Source organism: Podarcis raffonei, chromosome 14 (genome assembly GCF_027172205.1).
Source record: "Podarcis raffonei isolate rPodRaf1 chromosome 14, rPodRaf1.pri, whole genome shotgun sequence".
NCBI lineage: Eukaryota > Metazoa > Chordata > Lepidosauria > Squamata > Lacertidae > Podarcis > Podarcis raffonei.
This window is the reverse complement of record NC_070615.1, coordinates 31,089,742-31,115,772: the sequence shown is the minus strand read 5'-3', so window position 1 is coordinate 31,115,772 and position 26,031 is coordinate 31,089,742. Positions and strand designations below refer to the sequence as shown.

Below are 26,031 nucleotides of genomic sequence, written 5' to 3'. Positions count from 1 at the left end.
TCACTGGGTTGTTTTCTGTGTCGTTTTTGACATTTCCCTTCCGTTGAAACGTGTTGGAGTTAATTATGTAATTGGCAACATAATTAATTATGTTAGTTTCGGCCATAGTGGATGGCGAGACAAATAATGTAGGTTTGAGCAGACGCCAAAACTGCTGTGGTATGGAAACAGCACTGATTGTGATGAAAACACAGAGCAGGAGGGAGAAACTGCTGCCTGCAGTGGCAGAGTTTGCCACTCGAGATGAGCCAGGGCAGGGTGCACGGAGCCTGCGTGGAGTCTGCTCCGGCCACTGCCTCCCCCTCAACTACAGGCATGGTGCCTGCATGCGCCCAAGCCACCATGTCACTCCAGGAGAAACACGTGGCTCAGGTGCACTGCAAGCCCCCCGTGGTAAGTGCTGCCCCCTCAGCTGCCCTCGCCACCCCCCAGCTATGCTAGTGGCTGCCTGCTTACATCCCTAACTGCTCCCTCTCTGAAAGCACTTGTTACTGCTGCTGGGTAGACAGAATCATGGAACTGTAGAGTTGAAAGGGATACCAAGGGTCATCTAGTCCAACCCCACAATACAGGAATCAGAGCACGCTGTGTGTGTGTAGGCAGTCAAGAGACTGTATGTATGGCATGCATTAGCTGAATAAAGCCCTCACGTAGGTTAGTCACATGGAATGCCTGCCTGCATCCCTTGCTGACTTGGGGTGCCACAGTCTCCTACAATCCCTCCCCGCAAAGAAACCCACTGATAAGACCACCCTCAAACTTCCTGCTGCCTACGAGGCATGGTTCCAGCACTGGAGAAATGCAACAGCCACATTCCCAGCAGGAAAGGCATTTGCAAATCCCCACCTCAGCCCATGAATGGCGACGCCTTCCTTGCGCAATAAAACTGCTGTCTGGAAAAGGCCATTTTAGCCCCAGTTGAGCCACTCTGGAGAGCTCTGTTTCCCCTTTCGACAAAGGCCTCCTTGTTCCTCCCTGATTTTATTCTCTCTCTCTTTTAAGAAAGAAATGGCAGATAGGCCTGCATATTGCAATTGATATGCAGATCTGGGAGGTTCTGCGTTTCCAGGCTGAGGGGATAAATCTACACGCATCTCCTCACTCTCCGCTCCCCTTTCTGCTCCCGTCCCCCGCATTTTTATTTTTTTTGTCATGGATCTCGCCTGCTTTACATTTTTATACAAAAAAGGTTCTGTCCCCTTTAATCTGTGTTCTGGGGGCAGCCTGTCACGCTGCCTTTTCAAAAGGGGTTGTGTCCGGACTTCATTGAGAATGTCACCCTTGCCGACCGTGTGAATTAACAGGGGTGGAGCAGGGGTGGGACAGAGGCTGAAACAGACACAGAAGTTAATCTACCTTTCCTTGCAAAGAGTTCGGTTGGAGTCCGTCCGCCCCCCAACAAAAAAAAAATTGTTATGCAAAGTTATCCAAGTCTTACGGGTGGTGCTTCATAGCCCAGAAGGCTTCTATCAACCAAATCATAGTATTTTGCTTTTAATTTGCCTTGCCTTTCTTCAGTGTGTGAGTGTGTGTATTCCCATGTCTCCTCATAATTCAAGACAGGTGGGTGCAGCAAGACATTTCTTGTGAATATTCCCCAATGGGAAAGAATATACTGTGTCTCCTTGATGTAAAGTCACTTGCTCTGGCCCTTAGAATAATAGAATTTTAAATTTGGAAGGGACCCAAGGGTCATCTAGTCCAACCCCCTGCAATGCAGGAATAACAGTTAAAGAATTCCTGACAGATGGCCATCCAGCCTCTGTTTAAAAATCTCCGTTGAAGAAGAGTCCACTACCTTTCTGAGGGGGTCTGTTCCATTGTCAAACAGGCGGTGATTTAATCCTTGATTTCATCTAACCTCAATGGGGGCAGGAGACGCTTTTTGGGCCATATCTGGCATTCTCTGTCCACCAGAGCAAGGGCTCTTGTGCTAGTGGGTGGTTGCGTTTTAATGTTGCATAGCATACCATAGGAATCCAATGCAACAGTTGTGCTCGTGGGAGTTTGTTTCACCTCAGATGGCTCAATCTATCACAAAGTTACGAGCAACCTGCTTATGCGTTCTCTTGCGTGACAATGTTCCACCGGCACAAAATATTTAGCCAGAGGAAGAACAACACCTCTAAAGGACTTTAAGGTCCCCACCCACACTATACATTCAACTTCAAACTGTTATGGGTCCCCCTTCCCCCCAAAATAATAATCCTGGGAGCTGTGGTTTGTTAAGGGTGCTGAGAATTGTTAGGTGACCTCCATTCTCTCTTGCAGAGCTAAAGTTTCCAGACTTCCCTGGGAAGAGGGATTGAATGTTAAACCACTCTGTATATTGTAGCTCTGCATACCCTCCAACATTTATCTGATGAAAATAGGGATGTCCCATTCCATAAGGATAATTTTACTATTTATACACCACACATCTTACTGGGTTGCCCAAGCCACTCTGGGCATCTTCCAACATATATAAAAACATAATAAAACATTAAACATTTAAAGAAACGTTCCCTATACAGGATTGCCTTTAAACGGCTCAGGGGTCCGATAACTCCATACCCTCCAACATTTCACCAATGAAAATAGGGACCTCCTAAGGAAAAGCGAAGGGACGCAGGTTACGCTGTGGGTTAAACCACAGAGCCTAGGACTTGCCGATCAGAAGGTCAGCAGTTTGAATCCCCACGACAGGGTGAGCTCCCGTTGCTCAGTCCCAGATCCTGCCAACTAGCAGTTTGAAAGCACATCAAAGTGCAAGTAGATAAATAGGTACCGCTCCGGCGGGAAGGTAAACGGCATTTCCATGCGCTGCTCTGGTTCGCCAGAAGCGGCTTAGTCATGCTGGCCACATGACCCGGAAGCTGTACGCCGGCTCCCTCGGCCAATAAAACGAGATGAGCACTCACGACTGGACCTAATGGTCAGGGGTACCTTTACTCTTTACCTTTTAAGGAAAAGCAGGACATTCCGGGATCAAATAAGAAACCGGGATGGCTTCTCTAAATCAGGGGTGTCCCTGGAAAATAGGGACACTGGGAGGGTCTGGCTCTGTGGGAGGAATAGGGTTCTCCCAGTAACTCTCAGCACCCTTTAACAAACTATAGTTCCCAGGATTATTTGTTGTTGTTTTTTTAATATTTTTTATTAAGGATTTTCTTGTTTTACAAAAGTGTAGTGCCTCGTATTTTTTCTTCTTCTTCCATGTAACATTTTTACAAATCCGTTTCATTTGTTGAGGCATTAGGGGGAGAAGAAAAAAGAAAGAAAAAAGAAAGGGGGGGTGGAGAGAGGGAAGATGGATGGGGGTGGGGGTGGGTGGCGGTGTTTCTATTATGTTTAATGTATGTAGAGTTTGGTGTCAGCGTTGCTTGTGTTGTTCACTTGTGTTCCTTTGGTGGTGAGAGAGGTTGGGGTTGGCCTATTCTTTGGCCAACTTGGGAAGCAGCTTGACAAACAAATATATTTTAGCCATTTGTTACATTTCTATTCCACCCTTTGAATGTGCTTATGGCTGCATACGTCATTCTTGCTCTCCATCACAACAACCCTGAGAGGTAAGCTAGTCTAAGGGAGAGGGACTCCGAGGACAGTCTAGGCTTGTGAACCTGGCGCTCCCTAGTTCCTTGTCTAGACACCACGTGGTCTGTTTCCCCCCAAATATGGATTATATTAACCATTCCAGCAATTTAGGAACATAGGAAGCTGCCTTATAATTAGTCAGACCCCTTGTCCATCCAGTTCAGTGTTGTCTACACTGACTGGCAGCTGCTCTCCAGAGTTTTGGAGAAGGGGTGTTCCCAGCCGTACTTGGAGACACCAGCCAATTGAACCCAGGAGCTTCAGCATGCAAAACAGATCCTCTGCCACTGAGCTACAACTCGTCCCCTATTTTGCTCAGGGGAAATACTTCTATATGACAGGTCAGCCAGTCTGTTGGACCTCCTGGGAAGGCATTAAGGTTCACTTTGCTCTTTAAATAACAAAGTAGCTGGGGGGGGGGTGGATCAGTCACAGCCTCCATGGCCTATGGCTAGCTAGTTTTGGGTGGTTTTTTAAGCACCGGGGCTCAATGCTCCTTGCAACCCAGCCTTCTTAGAGCTCGAAACACTTTGGGATTGGCTATTATAACTCTGCAATGGCTAGGAATGCAATATTTATTTTCCCCAGTGCCTCCGTCTCCAGGTAGTTCAAGGTGTGTGTGGTGCTAATTCACATTAGGCTTTCTTTCGGGCACCTGAGAGAACCCTGGGGGGAAAAGAAGTTTGCAAAGGAGTCCTGGGAGTGGCGAGGGCCTGATTTATGAGAAGAGATTAATAGTGGGAAATACGTTCCGCTTACCTAAGCGGTAATTCATTAGGAAGGATCAGGAGCTGGTGTGTGGAGGGTGCGGGGGGTGAGCATGTTAAATGTCTGGAAATATTTGAAGGATATAAATGCTGAAGCTGGTGAGAAGAATTATGGGAGCGATAAAAGGGGGCTTAACTGGGGCAAAATTAAGAGGAAATTCAGGCGTATATACACACACATACACATCATGACACCAATGCCTGTTAATCTTCCAAAAAGATGCTGGAATTATTGTCAGCTGAAGCCTTCAGACCAATAGACTGGGCCACATTACTGGCTGTTTTAATTCCACTCATCTTTCCCTCTACATTACAAAATGTGGGGCATCTGACTTTGTTCCTTAGGGTTGTCCAAAGCAAAATCTGGCAAATCCAAAATCATCCACAGGATACACTTGAGGCCCATTATATACTTTTAAAGCACATGACTTCTCCTAAAGAATAATGGGAACTGCAGTCCATTAAGGGTACAGGGATTTTTAGTGCCATGAGGGTAAATGACTGTTCCCAGGATTCTTGTGGGGGACCCATATACTTCAAATGTGATTGAAGTGTATGGTTTGAATGTGACCTTAGTCTTTGTTGGGATGAATGTGTTGTTGATGCCACAGATGCACAGTAGTGCGGGGAGGGGGGTGGAGCTAATGCATATCTAGGCTGCATCAACAGACGTACAGACCAAGGTTGGTTCTACACAGCTATTTAAAACTCTATGGGGGGGAGTTATAAACGTTCACAATGGAAATTATCATAATCATAAATTTTATTTATATCATGGACTTTGGATTTCAGCTCTACAGCGTCATCTGGTGTCACATTGTTATAACGCATTTATAACATTATAAATCCACTAATGTAGCTGAGTCCCAAGTACTACTCTATTCTGCCTTGGTCAGAACCCACCTGAAGTCCTGTGTCTACTTCTGTGCACCATAGTTTAAGAAGGATATTGACAAACTGGGACATGTGCAGAGGAGGGCGACCAAGAGGATCAAGGGTCTGGAAACCAAGCCTTATGAGGAATGGTTGAGGAAGTTGGGTATGTTTAGCCTGGAGAAGAGGAGATTGAGAGAAGATATGAGAACCATCTTCAAAGATCTGAAGGGCTGCCACATGGACGATGAAGCAAGCTTGTTTTCTGCTGCTGCAGAGGATGCAACCCAAACAGATGGATTCAAATGACAAGAAAGGATATGTTATTCTGACCAAATATCAGGAAGAACTTTCTGAGGGTAGGAGCTGTTCAACAGTGGAACAGACTCCCTCAGAAGGTGGTGGACTCTCTTTCATTAGATGTTCTTAAACCAAGTTTGGAGGGCCATCTGTCAGAGATTCTTTAACTGTGATTCCTGGGTTGTAGGGGATTGGACTAGATTGGACCCTCGTACCTACTGGACCGCCTCTCCTGGTATGTCCCACGGAGGACCTTACGGTCTTCAAACAAAAACATCTTGGAGGTCCCAGGCCAGAGGGAGGTTAGGCTGGCCTCAACCAGAGCCAGGGCTTTTTCAGCTGTGGCCCCGATCTGGTGGAACGCTCTGTCACAAGAGACTAGGGCCCTGCGGGACCTGATATCTTTCCGCAGGGCCTGCAAGACAGAGCTGTTCCACCAGGCCTTTGACCAAGGCACAGTCTGACCCCCCTCCTTTGGTAATCCTCACAGAACTCTAGCCCAATGGTTGCCATTAATCTGATTTTGAATTGATTTTAAAATGAATTGATTTTCGAATGCTGTATTACTTCTATTGTTGTTAGCCGCTCTGAGCCCAGCTTCGGCTGGGGAGGGCGCGATATAAATAAATTTTCATTATTTATTATTATTATGAAACTCAGGATCCCTCCCAACTCTACAATTCTATTATTCTTAGGGTGCTTTTTCAGTGGAGTTCCTAGGGGGAAGCAAGAGTTCTGGCGCAAGAAATTATGCCTCCTGAGGTGCAGCCACTGCAACCAACCCACATCCCTTCTCTTTATGGTGGTGGCTGTCCAACCCCCATTCCACTTTCTTATTTTCTGGGCTTCTGCTGCAGCGCCAGCAAAGTCCTCTGCCTCCTCCCTCCCTGTCTAGCTCTGGGAAGGGCCAAAGTCCTTTCTTAGAGCAAAGCATTCTGGGTGGTGTGGCCTGAGCCAATGGCATGATTTGCTTGGTGGCCATGATGTCTAAAATAATGGGTGTGTGGAGATGTTAACGTTTCAGTAGCATTTAAACTTTGTTTCCTTATTGTAGGCGTCCTTTTTAGCCAACACAGCAAACCATGATGGTGTGCCGCAGGCACCCAGTTCGTTTGGCTCCATTGTAGATTTCTGGCTCATCAGAGTTTAAGCATAATGTCTCGTCCATGATCCTCAATGATCAATTGTTCCTCCTGTAATGGGGGCGGGGGGACTTAAGGTGTGCTTTGCCCCCAAGCAGATTCCATTATTTCATCTCAGTCGGTTCATTTGGATAAGGACAGGGGAGGCCTGTTTATCTTCCATAATTGAGCATCTTCCTGGAGAGCCATTAGGTGTCATTACAAACAGCCCTCGTGCATCCTAGCTCTAATGAGGAAGCCTGATGTGAAATCAATCCTGCCTCGTAATGAACCTGGACCTCTGGCCTCTCCAGAACTATAGCCACCGATGTTTCGGGAGAGAATAAAATTAGGTGCCCTCTCACGTTCTTTGCCAAACCTGCCCCTCCAGGCTGGTGGCATCAGATGGAAGCTTGGCAAGGCTGCTTGCCCAAATGCATCTGTCCAACTATTGAGAAGAGATGGTTGGATTTGAATGAGACCTTGCCCAGAGAGCCTTGAGGAAAACCAGGTTCCTCGTATTTCCACAGGATTATATTTTCAGTTCAAAATGGCAGAACTGACATGTTTCTATGTTTGTTCTGCAGTTCTAAAGATTCAGTCCTTCAGAGGGGCAGCACCTACTCTTTGGAACTCACTGCCCATTGATAGACAGCAGCCTTTGCTGTACTGTTTTTGGTTCCTGCTACAAACTCAGCAAGCTCCATGGTTCTCAGCAAAGTGGCATGGCTTCTGCCATTTTGCACTTGTTACACACCCAGAGAGACATACGTTGTGGCTTCACAGCCCGTGTGCAGAGCCATCCAATATGGTGGGGTCCCTAATATCGAGCAGTTATGGGTGGGGACACTTTTAATCAAAAGCAGGATTGCAGAATTGTTGCTTGTGTTTTGCTTGCCCATTTGACTTCTTTGTGCACAATTCTCCTGTTAAAAAGCCCAGATTCTGGTTTGAGGATGCACCGCTTCCCATCCAAAAATAGAGACCTGAGTAGTATGATGAATCTTAAGCTTGGCCACTGACTTAATAACTACAAGATTTACCTGCCTCTGTTATTCACACTGAGAGGGAGAAACCATAGGTCTCTGTGAGTACTGCCCCATTCGCAAATGGAGAAGCAGATCTACATATATCCACAATTTGGGGGTGGGAATTGGCTAGCTTGCTTATACTGAGGGCTTGTGCCTTGTGAGCATGGATCCAACCAGTTTTCTACTTGTCCCCTGCTCTCTAGGCAAGAGGTCCAAGTGGTTTTGCCTTTGCCCCACTGCTTTCCCCCGGAAAGCCCACTCTTTGACACTAAATCATAGAAAGCATCAATTGGGAGAAAACCAATTGGGAGGAAACCTAGTTGACATTTGCTCCAATTCAGCACTAAGCAGTGAGTTTTCCAGGGGAAAGTGATGGGTCAAGTGGAACTGCAGCTGTACCCTGAGTCAGGCAAGGCATGCACAGCAGAAAAGAGGTTAGGATCTGCATTGGGGAACATCTGTTGGGTCGCCAATCTTTTTTTGCACCTGTGGACACCACATGGTGGTGTGGGAACCATGCACACATCACAACCATGCAGGCATGCACCCACAAATTGTACCCACACACACTTCTTCTCCCTCCCACCCCAGCAATTAGGCATGGGAAAAGTCATATATTGTCTACAATTTAAAGAGTCTTTCCAGCCTAATTTCAGCAGGGGAGCAGGACCCTGCAGATGCCCAGACAGGAACCTTTGCAGGCACACGAGAGTTCATGGACAGCACGTTGGCAACCCACCATATAAACTTCTTTATTTGTTGTGAGTGAGAAGACAGTTCTGCAGTTGATCATATTGGGAACTTTACCGCCTAATCAATTTGTACAACCTTTGTCTCAGCTGATACAAAGAAGGTTCTTCATCCTTTCCTCCCCTCCATCTCTTTTTTTCTTGAAATCTAACATGGCTCCTTCATTTCAGTTGCTTGCCACCCTTTCTACCTGCAGGCAACGCTTAGCATTCCAAAGACATTCTCTTAAGGTCAATACAAATTAACGGGAAATTTAATTAAAGTTCCCAGTGCTTTTGCTTAAAGTGGTCTGTAATGGGTATCTTCTATCTGGCCTTCCCGCTACAGCACCCCGCCCACCCCCCACACCACCCCGGAAAAAGAACTTAACTCGAGCTCGAAGGGGGTTATCAATAATGAACAGAGGTAATTTCAGAGGGAGAATTAGAGACTTAATGAAAATGTGGGAAACGTGAAATTATCTTGCAAGTTGCCGGAAAGAGTGGATGGGGAAATGAAGCACTGCGGCATTTCAGCTGAGACTTGCCTTGAGAATGCTGTTCAGGCAGTGAAGAACAGCTGCTTTCGTTGCTCTGATGTGCATGGCTGTCATACTTGGGCCACCTTCACGCCATACGTTTAAAGAATCCTGGGAGCTGTAGTTTGTTGAGAGTGCCAAGGGCTGTTAGGAGACCTCCTGTTTCCCTCCCAGAACTCCAATCCCCAGAATTCCTTGGGAACAGAGACTGATCATTCAGTCACTCTGGAAATTATGGGGGGAAGGGTTTTCCTAACAACCCTCAGCACACTTTACAAAATATAGTTCCTGGGATTTTTTGTGGGGGGACGCCATGACTATTTAAAGGGGTATGGTACTGCTTTAAATGGGGCCTAAATCTGCTAGGAGGCTGAACAGGGAACCTCAAACTTGAGTAAAACCTATAGGTACGTTCCCAATAGCACTTGCTTCAACAAGTATTTCCCATAATACTTCTGCCGTGTTGCTTGTTCACCATAGGAGCCAACTCCTAGGGGCCAGTGCCACTTTGCACTCCCCCCAATAAAATACTGAGCGGATTGGGCCCCCACAAAGTTGATGGGCATTGCCATTCAAATGGTATGCATGTGCTGCATCATGTGATCGAATATGCAGAGCGGGGCTTACATGACAACCCCCTCCCCCCGCCCAACATTTTATTCAAGTTGGCACCCCTGTTGTCTACCATATGCAGGTGTAAGTTTTTGGCACAGGCTCAGCGGTTCCAACTTCATAGCCTCATTTTGGAGGTACTACAGGCCATTGCATTGCCACATACAGTTCTCTCAATTTGCACACCATTAGATGCATATGGACTCCTGGTGATGCCGCTTCCTGCAGTTTGTTTAACTGAATACGTAGGAGCATAAGAAGCTTCCTTCAGAGTGCCTTCCATCAGCTTTGGCTGGTGGTCCAGCTGTGCCCTTATCTGGACAGGGATAGTCTAACTTCTGTTGTCTATGGAGCCAGTGTGGTGCAGTGGTTAAGAGCGGTGGACTCGTAATCTGGTGAACCGGGTTCGCGTCTCTGCTCCTCCACATGCAGCTGCTGGGTGACCTTGGGCTAGTCACACTTCTCTGAATTCTCTCAGCCCCACTCACCTCACAGAGTGTTTGTTGTGGGGGAGGAAGGGAAAGGAGAATGTTAGCTGCTTTGAGACTCCTTAGGGTAGTGAAAAAGCGGGATATCAAATCCAAACTACTACTACTACTACTACTCTTCTTCTTCTTCTTCTTCTTCTTCTTCTTCTTCTTCTTCTTCTTCTTCTTCTTCTTCTCTGGTAAACTCTAAATTAGATTACAGTCGTACCTTGGATCTTGAACTTAATGCATTCAGGGAGTCCATTTGGCTCCTGGAACTGTTCGAAAACCAAGGCGCAGCTTCTGATTGCCTGCAGGAGCTTCCTGCACTCAATCGGAAGCCGCGGAAACCATGTAGGAAGTTCAGCTTCTGAAAAACGTTCGCAAACCGGAACACCTACTTCTGGGTTTGCAGCACTCAGGAGCTGATTTCTTCGGCTACTAAGCCATTCAAGATCCAAGGTACGACTGTACTGCAATGTGTTATATGTAGGGCTGCCTCTGAAGATGGTTCAGAAACTTTGGGTGGTACAGAATTAGGCAGCCCAGTTGCTCATCGTGCCAAGAAAGTTCGAGTATATTACAATGCCAGGCGAAAACGTTATTCTTCAACCAGGCCTTTGGCTTATTATATTCTACCGCCTTTTAAATGTGGTTGTGGAAGGGGGTCGTTGCTTTGTTGTTTCTGTTTTAACTATTTATTTGTGCTTTTATCTTGCATTTTTAACTGGTGAACCACCCTGAGATCTTTTGATGAGGGGCAGAATACAAATCTAACACCCTCATCTTCATCCAGCTCATGATTGTCTGCACTGATTGACAGTGGTTCTGTAGGATTTCAAGCAGAAATCTTTTCCCTGCCCTACCTGGAGATGTCAGGGGTTGAAACTGGGGGCTTGCGCATGCAAAATGGATGCTCTGCTACTGAGCTACATCCTGTCCCCTAAAGTCTGTTGATTTTAAGGTGTCCAGTGTGAATTTGGCTTATTCGGATGCTACTGCCCAGTTTTACTGCACAGCGCAGGAAGAGGCTGGCTGCACTGTATTGCTTCCGCTATTGCTGAAGATAACATGGAACAGAGACCTGTGAGATACAACTGAGTGCTGCTGGGCCGGGGGAGAAAGAGATTTGCAGAGAGGTGTTTCAAGCTCTTCTGACTACCCATGTTCATTCACTATTCTGGTAGTTCCTGGTTTTTATAAACAGAAGTTGGTCTCCAGTGGGCGACTTCTGTTGCTGAAGGAATTTAGTCTTCCAGCCAAGGTGTTACATTATATATGCAAAGTAGTTTTTTTCCTTGTGTGGGGAATTCTTAAAATCAGTTTTTAATCGGCCCACAGCATCAAAAAAGAGCGAGCGAGCTGCTTTTCCACAGCTACATTGGAAGAGGCAATTCCGAAAGCAAGGAAGGTTTCCCAGCTTGTTAGTGCATCTTGCGAGTTTCCCTCCTGAGTTTATTTGAAGCAAGAAATGTTATGGCGTATAAAATAAATCTGAAGTGGCGTGTTTTATTATTGAAAGAAAAAGGGAAAGAAGTCTGGGCAGAATATTACATTCCTCCACTTTTTGAGCTGAATGAATGCGCTCGTGTGTTTTCGAGATAGGCTGGAAGGATTTACTGGCCTGGTTTAATGCAGTCCTTTCCAGTATCTCAAATGACATCACAGCCTGGGGTTTTTTCCCCCTGCCCCCACTTGATAATGAACATTTTATTGCACGTTAAGCAGAATGATTGATTTAGTTCCTAAGCTTGTGTTTGCTGAGTGATATTTTTTTAACATTCGGAAGGAACACATGGAAAGAATCATTTTCCTATACTACTAAAAAAAATTTCAATGAGAAACTCAGAAAAACATTTGGAAAGGACATAAATTATTCCATAAATCGGCACACAGTAGCTGTGTGTAATATTATATCTAAAACTCTCTGCTTGGTCGGTAGAGTAGGGCAAAACTGTGGAGTTGAGGGGACTGTGGTTGTTCCCGTAGGCTAAGGGTGGGCAGCCTTTTCCAGCCCAATGTCTCATGGCCAACTTTTGGGGGGCCACATGCTGGGAGTGAGCAGGGCCAGAGGCAAAAGTGGGCAGGGCAACAGACGCGACTCACTTTTGTACATTGTACATTCTGTCCATGCCAAAGTCAGAGGTTTCGAACACAGATATCTCTCCACCTGGGCAAGCATGAAAGGTTGTTGTTTAGTTAATTCAATTTACACCCTGCCCTTCCTCACAAATGAGCCCAGGGCAGTCAACGACAAGCAATGAAACAGTAAAAACAGATTTAAAGCATCTTTAAAACAATTCCAATACAGCTGCAGAGTGGGCAAGATCTCTGTTTAAAAGTCTTCTTGAAAGAGGAAGGTCTTCGGCAGGCAGAGGAAAGACATAAGAGAAGGTGGCTGTCTAAGATTTAACAGGAGGGGATTCCAAAGGGTAGCAGCCACAGTTCTTACATTGTGCAGAACAGACCTCCTAATAACACGGTATTTGCAGGACGTGCCTATGCGATAATTTTCGCATTTTACATCTTTCACATGACGTAAAGGTCACTTCTGAAAATCTAGAGGAAGTTTAGCCCTCATTTACATCTTAATTGCTTCCAGGAAGAAGAAGAAAACTATTTGCAACCCTGTTAGTTTGGAAAGTCAGGAGAGTTTTGCACCGTTTTTGTGGATCATGTCATGTGGAGGAAAAATGGGGTAATATTTCAGCGAATAGGGTTTCCCCCCGGGGGAATCCTGGAGGAACAGAAGGGTGGCAACATGTCCAGTCAGGGCCGATGTTGTGTCAAACCACAGATGTGAATGAAATTTAGTATGGCAAGGCAGTATATCAAGCCAAAAGCTACACATTTCTATAATGCAACAGGTAAAGCCATGCAAAAGGATTGTTAGAAACCAGGACAGAACCACATTCACATCATGCATTTAAAACACCATGACACCACTTTAAATAGTCATGGGTTCTTCCCACCCCCAAATAATTAATTCTCCTCCCAGAGCTATGATTCCCAGAGTTGCTTAACGATCAGTCCTTCGTCACAGGGAGTTATGGAAATTGTAGCTCTTTGTGGGGAAAAGGAAGGCAAGTAAAAGAGTGAAATGAGCACCCATAATGCTGAGAGTTGCTAGGAGACCTCCATTGCCCTTCCAGAACTACAGTTCCCAGAGTGGTTTAACAATCAAAACCTCTTTCCAGAGAACTCTGGGAATTGCAACTCTGGGAAGGGGAATGAGGGTCTCCTAGCAACTCTCAGCACCTTAACAAACTTCAGATCCCAGGATTCTCTGGAGGAACCAATGAGTGTTTAAAGTGGTTTAAATGTATGGTGTGAATGTAACCTCTGTGTCACCATCTATGCCCCCCCCACCTGCTTTCCTAACTCTCTATATTAGCTCTACAACTAATGTCAAACATGGCAAATGACAAAATTGTTATTCAAGGCAACCAGATAATCCATTTAAAGGCAAAGAATGAACCTTCTAAACCAGGAAAGAAGGAAACATTACTGACCCTACGTGCCAAAGGGATAAGGTGGGAAAGAAGCATAAACCCTAATAAATCTTTGCTGGGCAATGTTGAGCCTGTTGCTTAGTACAGCTGCCTGGGCAGCCACCTCCGTTCTCTGTGTGGGCAAGAGGCAAGATCAAAGGAGTTCAGAAGCAAAATTATTTTCTTCTGACTGACTCATTCACTGGATGGCTCCTAAATTTCTCACCGCTTGTGATTTCCTTGCTGGTTTCGAAACCGTTACAGCACAAAACCCTCACTCCCCTCTAGCCTTTTGAAAGCTGTGCTGCCTGTTCACATCTGCAGTTCAACTTGTTCTTGAATAAGGCTGCAACTTTAAAGTCCATTCGAAGGACATTTCCCCCCCTCAAAGATTTCTGAGCACTGTAGTTTGTTAAGAGTTACTGGGAATTGTAGGTCTGTAAAGGATCCGGCCACATGACCCGGAAGCTGAACGCCAGCTCCCTCGGCCAATAAAGCGAGATGAGCGCCGCAACCCCAGAGTCGGTCACGACTGGACCGAATGGTCAGGGGTCCCTTTACCTTTACCTTTAAAGGATAAACTACAGTGCCCAGAATTCTTTGAGGGGGGATTTGCTTTCAGTGGGGTTTATGGGTATTGCGTGTATCAACCTATAAGGGCTCACCCGAATTTCCACTTGACCTGCCGCTATCCCACTGTTTACCACTAAATTGGAGCAAACATCCATCAGGTTTCCTCCGAAACGACGTTTGCTGTGATTCAGTACTAAAGAGCACGTTTTCTGGGGGAGAGCAGGGGGCAAAGGCAAAACTTCTTGGACCTGTGGTTAGAAAGCAGAAGTGTGGATGAGCCCTAAGATGACCTACAAGAATCAAAAAGCATTTTTAAATGAAAGGGATGATGATGATGATGATGATGATGATGATGATGATGATGATGATGAAAGAGATGAGGAGGAGGAGAATTTGTATAGTCGCAGGTCTCAGGGTGGCTCACAAGATAAAGTCACAATATAAAAACACAAAATACATAATAGAAATAAAAACAAGAACAACCCTATAATTGCCCCCTCCCCAAAGCATTTTAATGTCAATCAGCCAAAGTTCTGGTTAAAGAGGAACATTTTCACCTGGCACCTAAAGGTGTATATTGAAGGCACCAGCCAAACCTCCCTGGGGAGAGCATTTCACAAACAGAAAGCCACTACAGAAAAGGCCAGAAAAGGCCTTGTATTGCCACCCTCCAGACCTCTCATGGATGAAGCACACAAATAAGGGTCTCAGAAGGTGATATTTAATAATATTAAAGAGAAGAAAGCAGTCATAGCAAAGGCCACTCCCACACCATGTATTTAAAGCAATATAATACCACTTTAAAAAGTCATGGCTTCCCCCAAAGACTTCTAGGAAGTATAGTTTGTTAATAGTGCTGAGAGTTCTTAGGAAATCCCTATCCCCCTTACAAAGCTACAGTTTTCAGAGTGGTTTATCATAAAATTGTAGAGTTGGAAGGGTCCCCGAGAGTCATCTAGTCCAGTGATGGCCAAACTTGGCCCTCCTGCTGTTTTGGGACTACAGTTCCCATCATCCCTGACCACTGGTCCTGTTAGCTAGGGATGATGGGAGTTGTAGTCCCAAAACAGCTGGAGGGCCAAGTTTGGCCATCACTGATCTAGTCCAACCCCCTAAAATACAGGAATCTCAACTATCACAGGGAACTCTGGGTGAAAACTCCCTTCATCTCCATCCAGCGCAGGCTGTAGGATGCCAGGGAGTCATAGTCCAAAATCCCTGGAGAGCTGCAGGTTGGCTGTTCTAGGTCAGCCTTTGTGCTAATCGTGTAAGGCAGTTCTTAACTCCTTCTGCTAACGGGGAAATATTTAAGCATTGCAAAGCGGATGTTCCCAGAGAACAGGCTGAGAAAGGCCATCGGTGCTTGGCTGGGCTGCAACGAGATGTTGCCGCCCCCATTCGGATTTATGGCGTGCATCTCCCATTGCTTTGTACATCAAAGAAGTCTGCATACTGTACAGGCCGACATAATGAGACAGATTGGCTCCAGATCAAACTGCTGTGTGTGTGTGTTTTTTTACAAGTCATTATGATTATCCCATATTGCTTCTCAGGAAGAAGAAAAAGTAGTGATTAGCAGAGGCCTCCTGGGCAGCTGTTTAGCTCCGTTTCCTCTTCCTTGGCTTTGACCCAACAAAGCAACAGCTCCCCTGGCACTGGGAGAGGGGGATTCTGGTGGGCCAAGAGGTGCCAAAGACCACCTATGGGGTAAGGTGGGGTGGGGCCGTGGCAGAAGACAAACAATGCTTGCATTCAGCATTGGGCTCCTGGTTTTACAAAGGCAGTTGGTAGGCTGAAGCAAGAGTCAAAAGAGAGCAAGGAGGATCCTACAAAGGGATGAAAAATGTATCACCTAGAGTTGCCAATGAATTATCTATCTACCTATTGCATTTCCATCCCACCTTTTCCTCCAAGGTGCTTGAGGTGGTTTACATAGTTCTCCCCATGCTCATTTAATCCCCACAACAACCCTGTGAGGTAGGTTAGGTGGAGAGGCAGTGACTGGCCTAGGATTACCCAGTGAGCTTCATGGCCGAGTGAGGATTTGAACCCAGGTCTCCCATATCCTAGTCTGACACTCTGACCATTATGCCAAAGTGGAAGGTGCTGTATGACCCATTTTTTCATGACTTCAAGATTGGACTACTGTAACACGCTTCATGTGGGGCTGCCCTCAAGGTTGTCTCAGAAGGTGCAGCTGGTGCAGAATGGGGTATCTAAGTTGCTCAGTGGGACCTTCTATCACACCAGCAACTGTGTCATTTATTATGATGCCTTTACTGATGACCATTTTGTGAAGGGTTTAGGCAATCTGGACATTTCTGAATGATGTGCAAATTCTGGAGCACGCACACACCATTCTAAAACTTGATAATAAACTGAGATTTGGATATGATATCCCTATTTTGAAAATGTGTATGTGTTCTGTTTGGTTTTTAAAAAAACCAGCTGTTGGTCATGTTCATGAATTTACATACTAACGTTTCTATTTGTGTATTATTATTTTTTACTTTTTAAAATAAATAAGCAAATAAGTCCCTGGCTACTGGTCCATTTCCGGGAATAATTCAAAGTGCTGGTTGTAATCTATAAGGCCCTATATAGATTGGGCTAAGGCTACCTGAAATATCATATCTTCCTCTATGAACCTGCCTGGGTGCTGAGATCCTCGAGTGAGCGCCATCTCTCAGTTCCCATCAACATCAGAAGCACAGTTGGTGGTGACACGAGAGAGAGCCTTTTCTGTGGCTGCACCCAGTGTGGGATTCCCTCCCAGAAGGGGTTAGACTGGCTCCCCCTCTTATCCTTCCAGCAGCAAGCTAAGACCTTCCTGTTCTGAAGGCTTTGCTTAGGGAAGATGCAGATGACGCTGGCCACTGCGTTTTAATAGTTGCTTCCAAATGTGTTTTGCTGTATTTTAGTTATTGTTTTTAACTAGTTTGCTTTTATTACTTTGTGTTTCATAATGTGTTTTTAAATGTTGGAAGCCACCCGGAATCCCAACTTGGGAGAAAGGCATAATAATAATAATAATAATAATAATAATAATAATAATAATCCAGGAATCAGTGGCTTGGAGCTGGCACTGGGCCCATCTTAGTCAGCATTGTGCCATCCCTGATCACACTTATATTCTAGAGCCCCTATTTATTCAAGGGCTCTATCCTCCATCCTTCAATCCCTTGGGGTCTCAAACTGAAGGCAGCTAAGAATAAGGTGTCAAGGAACAAACTAGGTCTTAGCAGAAGGCGTAAAGGAGAGAATTAATAAAGGAATTAGAGCTCGGCCTGGCTTTATGTGGGGTGTTTTTGTTTCTTTGCTCTCAGCTCTGTGCCACTGGCAGCCTCAAGACCAGCCCTCGCTGGCCCCTTAACAGCCAGCATTGATTAAGCACTTAACACGGAGTGATTTACCCATCCATCATTAAGACAGGTGCTCTATAGTTGTGAAAATGCCTGGCTGGAGAAAAGAGCCCTTAACAGTTACACTTACAACTTGCATTTCGCTAAATGAAGAACAAAAGCCATTGAACGCTCAGTAAATATTTATTGGCGTAACAATAAAGTGATGATTGGAGAGTCTTTTGGGTGAAGGAGAAACGGGCTTGGCTGAGCTCAGATGCGATCCAGCGGAGAAGAAGCACAGGAGGAATCTGAAGAGGGCCTCTAACATTTAAAGGAGTCATATTTGTCTGTGTAGCATAATACTATAAGAACAGCTCTACTGGATCAGGCCAGTGGCCCATCTAGTCCAGCATCCTGTTCTTACAGTGGCCAACCAGATGCCCGTGAGAAAGTGGCAAGTAGGACCTGAGCACAAGAGCACAGCAGTTTCCAGCAACTGGTATTCAGAAACAATCACTGTTTCCAACAGTGGAGGAAGAGCGTAGTCATTGTGGCTGGTAGCCATCGATAGCCTTCTCCATGAATTTGCCCAATCCTCTTTGAAAGCAATCCAAGCTGGTGACCATCACAGTCTCCTGGGGGAGCGAGTTCCATAGTTTAACTCTGCAATGTGTGAAGAAGGACTTTCTTTGATCAGTCCTGAATCTGTCTCGAAGATGCTCAAATGAAACTGGAACAAGCTTTGATTTTAACCAGCGATCAATAAGCCCCCTTGATGGACTTCCTTTTCTTTTGTACATTATTCTTTCCAAAAAGCACTGGTGTCCTTGAGATGTTCACTCTTGATCTGGGCTTCTGGTGGAATAGCTCATGTTATTATACCACTGTGTTATGATCGCTAACAAAATCCATGTTCCATGTAGATCACAGTGGTAACACAGTCAAACTAGGGCCGGTCCCTACCATTAGGCAGAGTGAGGCGGCTTCCTCAGGTGGCAGTAATGGGACCCAGGGCAGAGTTGTGTGTATCTCCTCCTACTCTTCCCTATGCTAGCCTGTCAGAAGACCCTGTCTAGACTGCTGGCCCGTTCAGCTTCAGTACATGGAATGGAGGAGCATCTTCTACCAACTTTAGCTGGTACACCAGCTGCTACCATTCCTGGACCTGTTTCGCTGAACACAGCGGCTCATTCATGTCCTGGCTCCCAGTTGCTGTAGAACAAAGACCTGAAGAAGGATTCTTTCCAAAGGCTTTAATGCTTAGATCACTGCAGTGCAGATGCAAATTGCTGGCTTAAGGCACTCCAGGCAATGCACACGGTTAATCCCAAATTCAGCTGCAACAAAGGCAGGTGCTCCAACTGCCAAAGTTTTAGACGTTGATCCGACACTGTCACACCCCTTGGCATCCTATATATAGGAATGAGCCAGGCTCATTTTCGGGCAGTAAGCATTTCTGAAATCTCTTCTCTTTTGGTTCCTCCTAGACCTAGGTGATGGAGAATGTGTCTCTGCCTCCTGAGATAGTGGCTGGGATGGGTGAACCTTTTCCCTTAAGGTAGGCAGACCTACTCCCAGCAACAAGATGGGCAGTGCAATGAGCACCATAGGAGTGTCAGATGGAGAGAGAGGCAGGACATGTGGCTCTCATTCTGGGAACAGATGAGACAAGAGAGCTGGTTGAGGGAAGCCTCACCCCCAGTCCTTGCTTAGCCGCCCAGGTTCTCGGCCAATCCGCAATCTGTACCGTCCTGACTCAGACAGCCCATGACAATTTGCTCATTGCGTCAAGACTCAATTACTGTAACACGCCTTATGTGGGGCTGTCTAATGATGATGATTGCATCTCATGATTTCGGTTTCTCCTTTTTCAAATCTTTACATTCAGTTTGCTACTTTTTCACATCAATTTTTGTGTGTGTGTGTTTTCTCATGAAATTTTGTCAGCATCTTCAGTGCAGATTTCCTGCGTGAGTGTTTTTCCAAAGCATGGAAGCGAACACAATCATTTGCTGTTAATGTCTGCAAGTGGCTGGTGCTGGCAGAGTCACAAGACTCCTTTGGAAAAGCTAGCAACACCGAACTGAATAATATTGGTATATCTTATTATGTGGCTGCAGCTCTGCCTCTCCTGTCCCTCCAGCCCCACCCACAGGCACCCTCAAAATCAGAGAATATTTAGGGGTTCACAGGGGAAAGAGAAGAAGTTATGTGAGTGGAACTCTGTGCAGCCCTGGATACAAATAAATAAATAAATAAATAGCAGTATTACAGGAAAGGAGAAGCGTATTGTCTGAATGTGAATATCCTCCAGAAGTTTTTTTTTTCCAAACAGGAAAGTTTTCCTGACACATTTCACATATGTACATGCTAAACTTATTCCTTCTCACATATCCCTCTCTTCCCCAGATCTTTCCTAATTTCTGACATCTGATTGTCATTAAAATAATTGACATGCAACTGAACTGTTTGGTATTCCTCTTCCAGTGGGGGAAGGGGAACTTGGCTCCACTCCCGAAAGTCTCGTTGAAATGGGTTCATGGCCGTCCCCACCCCTCAGAAATGTCCTGTGACCAAAGCCCGGATCTGAAAGAACGCAGAGCGTTAATGTTTGACATGTGGAAGCCGTGGGCGTGGGATGTGGTGGGGGACGGCAAGGAAGAGAGCAGGAGCATGACTGATTTTTATTTTTATTTTAAGGCTCTGACCGTGTATGGAAAAGAGTATAATCTGCAAATATTAGTTGCAAGGGGAAGATTCCCCTTCAATATGGCTCTAGGGTTTTGGGCTGGTTAGGAACTGTGAATGTTTGATGAAATATTTTAATACACTAAATCCTGCCTGTCATTTGTCCACCATCTCCAGCTATTGGCAGAACTGCTGTGATGTCATGGTGTGTTCATGGATGTTCTGCTCACTTCCTGCATTGACAAAATTCGGACAAGTCATTCAGATCCTTTCAGGGAAATAGTCTTATTTTTCCATATATATATATATATATATATATATATATATATATATATATATATTGCACAGAGTCTTCAGATGGGAGAAAGCTTTGCACTGCTGATATATAGCAAGGGGGGGTTAAAAAAATTTAATTAATCAAGGTGGCATCCACAGTTCTCCGCCTCCCCATGTTATCCTCATAACAACCCTTTGAGGTAGGTTAGGTTGAGAGTGAGTGACTGGCCCACGGTCACCTGGAGAGCTTCATGGCTAAGTGGGGATTTGAACCCTAGTTCAACGCTCTAACCACAACATCAGCTCTCTAATCTGAATCTGAAGGGAAGAGGGTCCAGAAGCTGAAAGGTAGGGAATGATGTGAATAAACAGTAGGTCGATAATGGCAAGACAGAAGTAGAGGCATTGAGGTCAAAGAGGAACAATGGAATAGGAAGAGCCCAGGAAAAAACTACCGCTGAGCTGAGGTACATGGGAAGGAACACAAGCAGCTGCTTCATACTGGTCCAAGTAGCTCAGTATTGTCTACACTGCAGCAGCTCTCCAGGAATTCAGGCAGGGGGCATTGCCAGCCCTACCTGGAGGTGCCATTGGGTATTGAACCTGTGACCTTCTGCATGCAAGGCAGGAGCTTTGCCGCCGAGTTACGACCCTCCAACTTTGCACCAGCCACCACACTTTGCTCCCTGTTGCTCGTCCCATGTTTTCTGCACTCCAGTCAGGGAGGCGCCAACATCTTGGGAAGGCTTTTAAGTGGGTCTCGTTTTCCTGAGGACGAGGCTGGCAGATAAGTCATGAAGTGACAGGAGAACAAACTGGTGTTTGGAGGCGCCGTGGAACGGAAGAACAATGGTCCCTTTTTTAAAACCTGCGCCGTGCCAGAAACCTCAGCCAGTTAGCAAGAGCTGTCAGTGTTTGCTGACTGCCCGGTCTTGGAAGGGCAATTTGATTTGGTAGCTTGAGGACACGGCATTGTATCGCCTTGTGACCTGGCTCTTCAAACCGTGCCCAATTTGGAGTGCTCGCTCCCCTCTGCGTCTATGAAGTGTTATCTTTGCAGCTCCCAAGAGTATTACTCACTTCAAGGCTGCGGCTGAAACCCAGAGAGCTTGTTTTCAAGTTTATCAAGAATGCCCAACAGGTCATCGCAGCTTTCAAGCATGAATGCAGGTCTTGTTTTTTTGTTTGTAAAAGAGCCCCAGGTGGCAAGCCACACACAAACACAGGAGAGGGTTCTGTCCTTACAGCACCAAAAGGGAATACACACACAACAAAGACTCCAAGTCCTCTTTGTTGTTATGCTGCAACAGACTCACAACAGCTGGGGAAAGTTAATTGTTCCATAGCAGTAATGCATGCTCTGGTAACTCCTGATTAGGCTACTGCAATGCAGTGTATCTGGTGTGAGGTGGGGAAGAAAAACCGAATTCTGTTCACATTTAATTCCAATCTTTTTCTGAAACAATACGAAAAATGAAACACAGTTCCCCTGCGAAATCTGCCCATCTCTGAATTTTGCAATTCAGTTCTCCCATGCATATATCAGCAGGAAAGGTACATTAAAGTAAATATATTGGAGACAGTAACATACAAAAATGCATTATATTAGGGGGAATTCAAAATAAAATGACAGAAAATTTTCCTGCTGACTATATATATATATATATATTCACAAATCGATGTGGAAATCTGTAGAACTTGAACAGATGATTCAACAAATAAGAAAACTGAGTGGACAGATTCTCTCATATTCATATATGTGCATTTTTCAAAAAAAAATCTGGCTTTAAAATAGTATTATTATTTGTTTTTCAGTATATATATTGTTCTGAAAATTTAAAAAAGTAAATTAAAAGCTCCTTGTTACAGTCTTGGTGCAATCCCAATATATTGGTAAAGCCACAGTCCACTCATAATACAACAGTCACTGCAGTGTGAAAGGAATGTTAGAAAACAGGACGGAAGCACTTGCATTATAATCAGGAAAACCAAAGCAGTGTGGAACTCACAGATGGAGAATATTTATATTTTTGTATATCTTTATTATTTGTAAAGAGAATCTTTACATGAGTAAATACTTGCTTATCCTGTCGGATCTGTGCTATATCTTTGTACTTTTGTCCTTCCAAGCTGCAGTGCTTTACGCTTTATATTTTTAATTTTTGGTTTTCTTAGGCTTGCACTTTTTGTGTTTGTGGACAAATCAATGATACACATAATTTTTTTAAAAAAAAGAAAAAGAAAAAACGAAAGCCAATGCGATCTTATTTGTGTCTGATTGGACCCATAGAGAGTTGGTGGGGCTCTGAAGGATGTAGAATTATCGAGGCAGGATCCTTACCAGTGCCCTTTTATTTCCCCAGAAACTTGATGCCCCGCACCTTGGAGGGACAGATCACCATGGAGAAGACGCCGAGCTACTTTGTGACCAAGGAAGCCCCCCGGCGCATTTACAACATGTCCAGGGACACCAAGCTGATTGTGGTCGTGCGCAACCCGGTGACGCGGGCCATTTCAGACTACACTCAGACCCTTTCCAAGAACCCCACCATCCCTAGCTTCCAAGCCTTGGCCTTCAAGAACATCAGCACGGGCCTCATCGACACCACCTGGAGTGCTGTGCGGATCGGCATTTATGCCAAACACCTGGACAGCTGGCTGCGGTATTTCCCTCTGTCCAAGTTCCTCTTTGTCAGCGGGGAGAGGCTGGTGAGCGACCCAGCCGGGGAGATGGCCCGCATCCAAGACTTTCTGGGGATCAAGCGGGTGGTGACGGACAAGCACTTCTACTTCAACGAGACTAAGGGCTTCCCTTGCTTGAAGAAGCCCGAAGGGAGCAGCCGACCCCGGTGCCTAGGGAAATCCAAAGGGAGGCCGCACCCCAAAATCGACCCGCAGGTCATCCACCGCCTGCAGGAGTTCTACAGACCCTTTAACATGAAATTTTACCAGATGACAGGGCAGGACTTTGGCTGGGACTGATGGAGAGACCCCTTCACGTGACAGGGGGAAAGTTGAACTTGCTAGAGGGTGGAATGGCCCTATTCCCAGCAGCCTGCTGAATGCTGCAGGCCCCTCCCACACACAGTCATAGGGCAAGGAACGTCTGAAATGGGTCTCGGGTCAGGGGGGGACGTCTCCTTTTCTTTATAATTTATATCACCTCTTGCCAGTAAGGAAGAAATGTACGCTTACCGAGTAGAGAGAAAGTATTTAAGTTTTGTTTTTGTTTCGTTTTTTAACCACCATCAGCAACAGAAGAGATCAAGTCCAGGAAACCCAGATCTGACGAAATATTCTGCTGAATAAACCTGGCTAATATAGACAAGGCATGGAAGTTTTTGAAGGAATGTGAGTGAATGAGAATGCGAGCAAGGGAGGAAGAACGCAGAACACAGCCTTGACTAATGGCACAGCCCACTATGTTCTTCTCCACACATCCTTTGGGATGAATCCAACTTTAGTCTTGCTCAGGGTCAGCCTTTTGATATTGATGGACATAACTAATGTTGAGCCACTGATTTCAATTGATGTGCTCTGGGCAGAACTAAGGCCACATTCAAACCATACATTTAAAGCACTAGGGTCCCATAAACAGGCATAGCTCCCTCTCCAAAAGAATTCTGGGAGCTGTAATTTGTTAAAGGAGCTGAGAGTGATTAGGAGAATCCTGTTTCCCCCAGAACTAGTTTAAGAATCAGCCCCTCTCCCTGAGGAACACTGGGAATTGTAATTCTCTGAGTGGAATAAGAGTCTCCTAACGGCTCTCCCAGTTCATCCACCTGGGAGACGATCAGTGTTCTCCAAGTGGCATGTGAGAAGAGCCTCCTTCTGTGCTAATAATGTTCTAAGATGTGGAGCAAGCAGGCCAGCACGTTCTGGCCCACTTGACCACTGCAACAAGTGGATATCATAAGATGCACAACTACACACAAAGTTGCCCCACACATGCCCAGAATCTGCATCTATGATCAAAGAACACTGAGCAAGGAAGTGGTAGGTTCATAAAAGGCTCAGTGGTGAACTCTGAAGTCACTTCCACACCATATATTTTAAGCATTGTTATACCACTTTGAACAGTCATAGAATTGTGGGAACTGCAGGTTGTCAAGGGCACTGAAAGTTGTTCAGGGAGCCCTATTCCTGTCACAGAGCTACAGTTTCCAGAGGGGTTCAACAATCAGTCCTTCTTCCCTAGGAACTCTTGGAATTGAAGCCCTGTAAAGGGAATAGGGGGTCTCCTAACAACTTTTAAGCATTGTGGGTGTTCATTTCACTCTTGGCTTGCAGGGTGGGGAGGTCTGCATCCTAGGATAACATCCCCGTGCAAACCTTTTAGAGAAGAGGCCTGTTGTTCTCTTTTTACCACAGATCTGGCAAACGCTAACCCATTTTTTTAACGGCCCCTCAAAACATTTCTGTGAGAAATATGAACTAATAAAAGGGAAAATACAAAAGCTCTGAATAGACTCCAAATGTTTAAGATCTCTTTTCTTCTTACGTGTCAGGCACTGTCCTGCGTGTGCTGTGCAAACTCACGGATAAAGATGGATGCTTCTACGAACAGGATCGAAAGGCAATACCCGAGACAAATAATTCCCTGGAGCGAAATCTAGAGAGGGTTATATGAGCCTTAAGTGCCTGTAACAGGAGACTTAACAAGTCTTTGTTTTCTCAAACTATTTAGCCCTCCGGCAATTTAGTACAGGTGTTGCTTAAGGACTCTTCAGCCTTCCTTGAGGACTGCACACAGTCACAAGCCCTCTTCAGACAGCTAGTTAATCTGTTGACTGAAAAAGCAGAGAGCCACACTGACATGAATCAAATGTATGTCCGATTGGAGCCTCTACAACATGCCTAGTTTTCTGATCAAGGGGGCAGGGGGCCTTGCAAGTTTTATGCATACCCTCCAACATTTCTCCAATGAAACTAGGATTGTCTTATTCAATAATAATAATAATAATAATAATAATAATGCGTTCCTCCAACCACTGGGTTCCTCCAAGCACTTTGGGCAGTTCCCAACATATATAAAAACATAGTGAAACATTAAACATTTTAAAAGCTTGTATATACAGGGCTGCCTTCAGATGTCTTCTAAAGGTTGTATAGTTACTTATCTCCTTGGCTTGGGGATCGCATAACTCCATACCCTCCAACATTTCCCCGATGAAAATAGGGGCATCCTAAGAAAAAGTAGAACGTCCCGGGATCAAATCAGAAATCGGGATGGCTTCTGTAAATCAGAACGTTCCGGGATCAAATCAGAAATTGGGATGGCTTCTGTAAATCTGGGACTTTCCCTGGAAAATAGGGACACTTGGAAGGTCTACTTTATGTGCATGAACACCAAAAATAATACAGTGACATCAACAGGCAGGGAATTCCAAAGTGTAGGTGCCGCCACACTGAAGTACTGATTTCTTACAAGTGCAAAATGAGTATTATGAGTGCCTGTTCTGCAGATCAAAGTGGTCAAGCGGGCACATGCAGGGTAGAGCAATTCTGGAGTGATATGGGGCAGCCACAAAGGCCACCATAGGAAAAGGCCCCTTTGCCACAATGAGCCCCCCTGCCTCGATGGAAGCGCTGTGCCAGGTGCCCTGCCAGGGGTTGGATGTCAAAGCCGAGGGGACTCCGTTGTCACT

The 26,031-nt window shown here is 45.4% G+C and overlaps 1 protein-coding gene across 1 annotated transcript in view; it reads left to right on the top strand.

The window, feature by feature from the left end:
* The window catches only part of HS3ST6 (heparan sulfate-glucosamine 3-sulfotransferase 6), a 78,948-nt gene extending 54,095 nt beyond the window's left edge, over positions 1 to 24,853 (top strand). Inside the window, exon 2 of the mRNA XM_053364700.1 lies at positions 22,747 to 24,853. Within this exon, the coding sequence (XP_053220675.1) occupies positions 22,747 to 23,365 (619 nt within the window). The 3' untranslated portion in view covers positions 23,366 to 24,853. The remainder of the gene's footprint in view (positions 1 to 22,746) is intronic.
* The last annotated feature ends 1,178 nt before the right edge of the window (positions 24,854 to 26,031 follow it).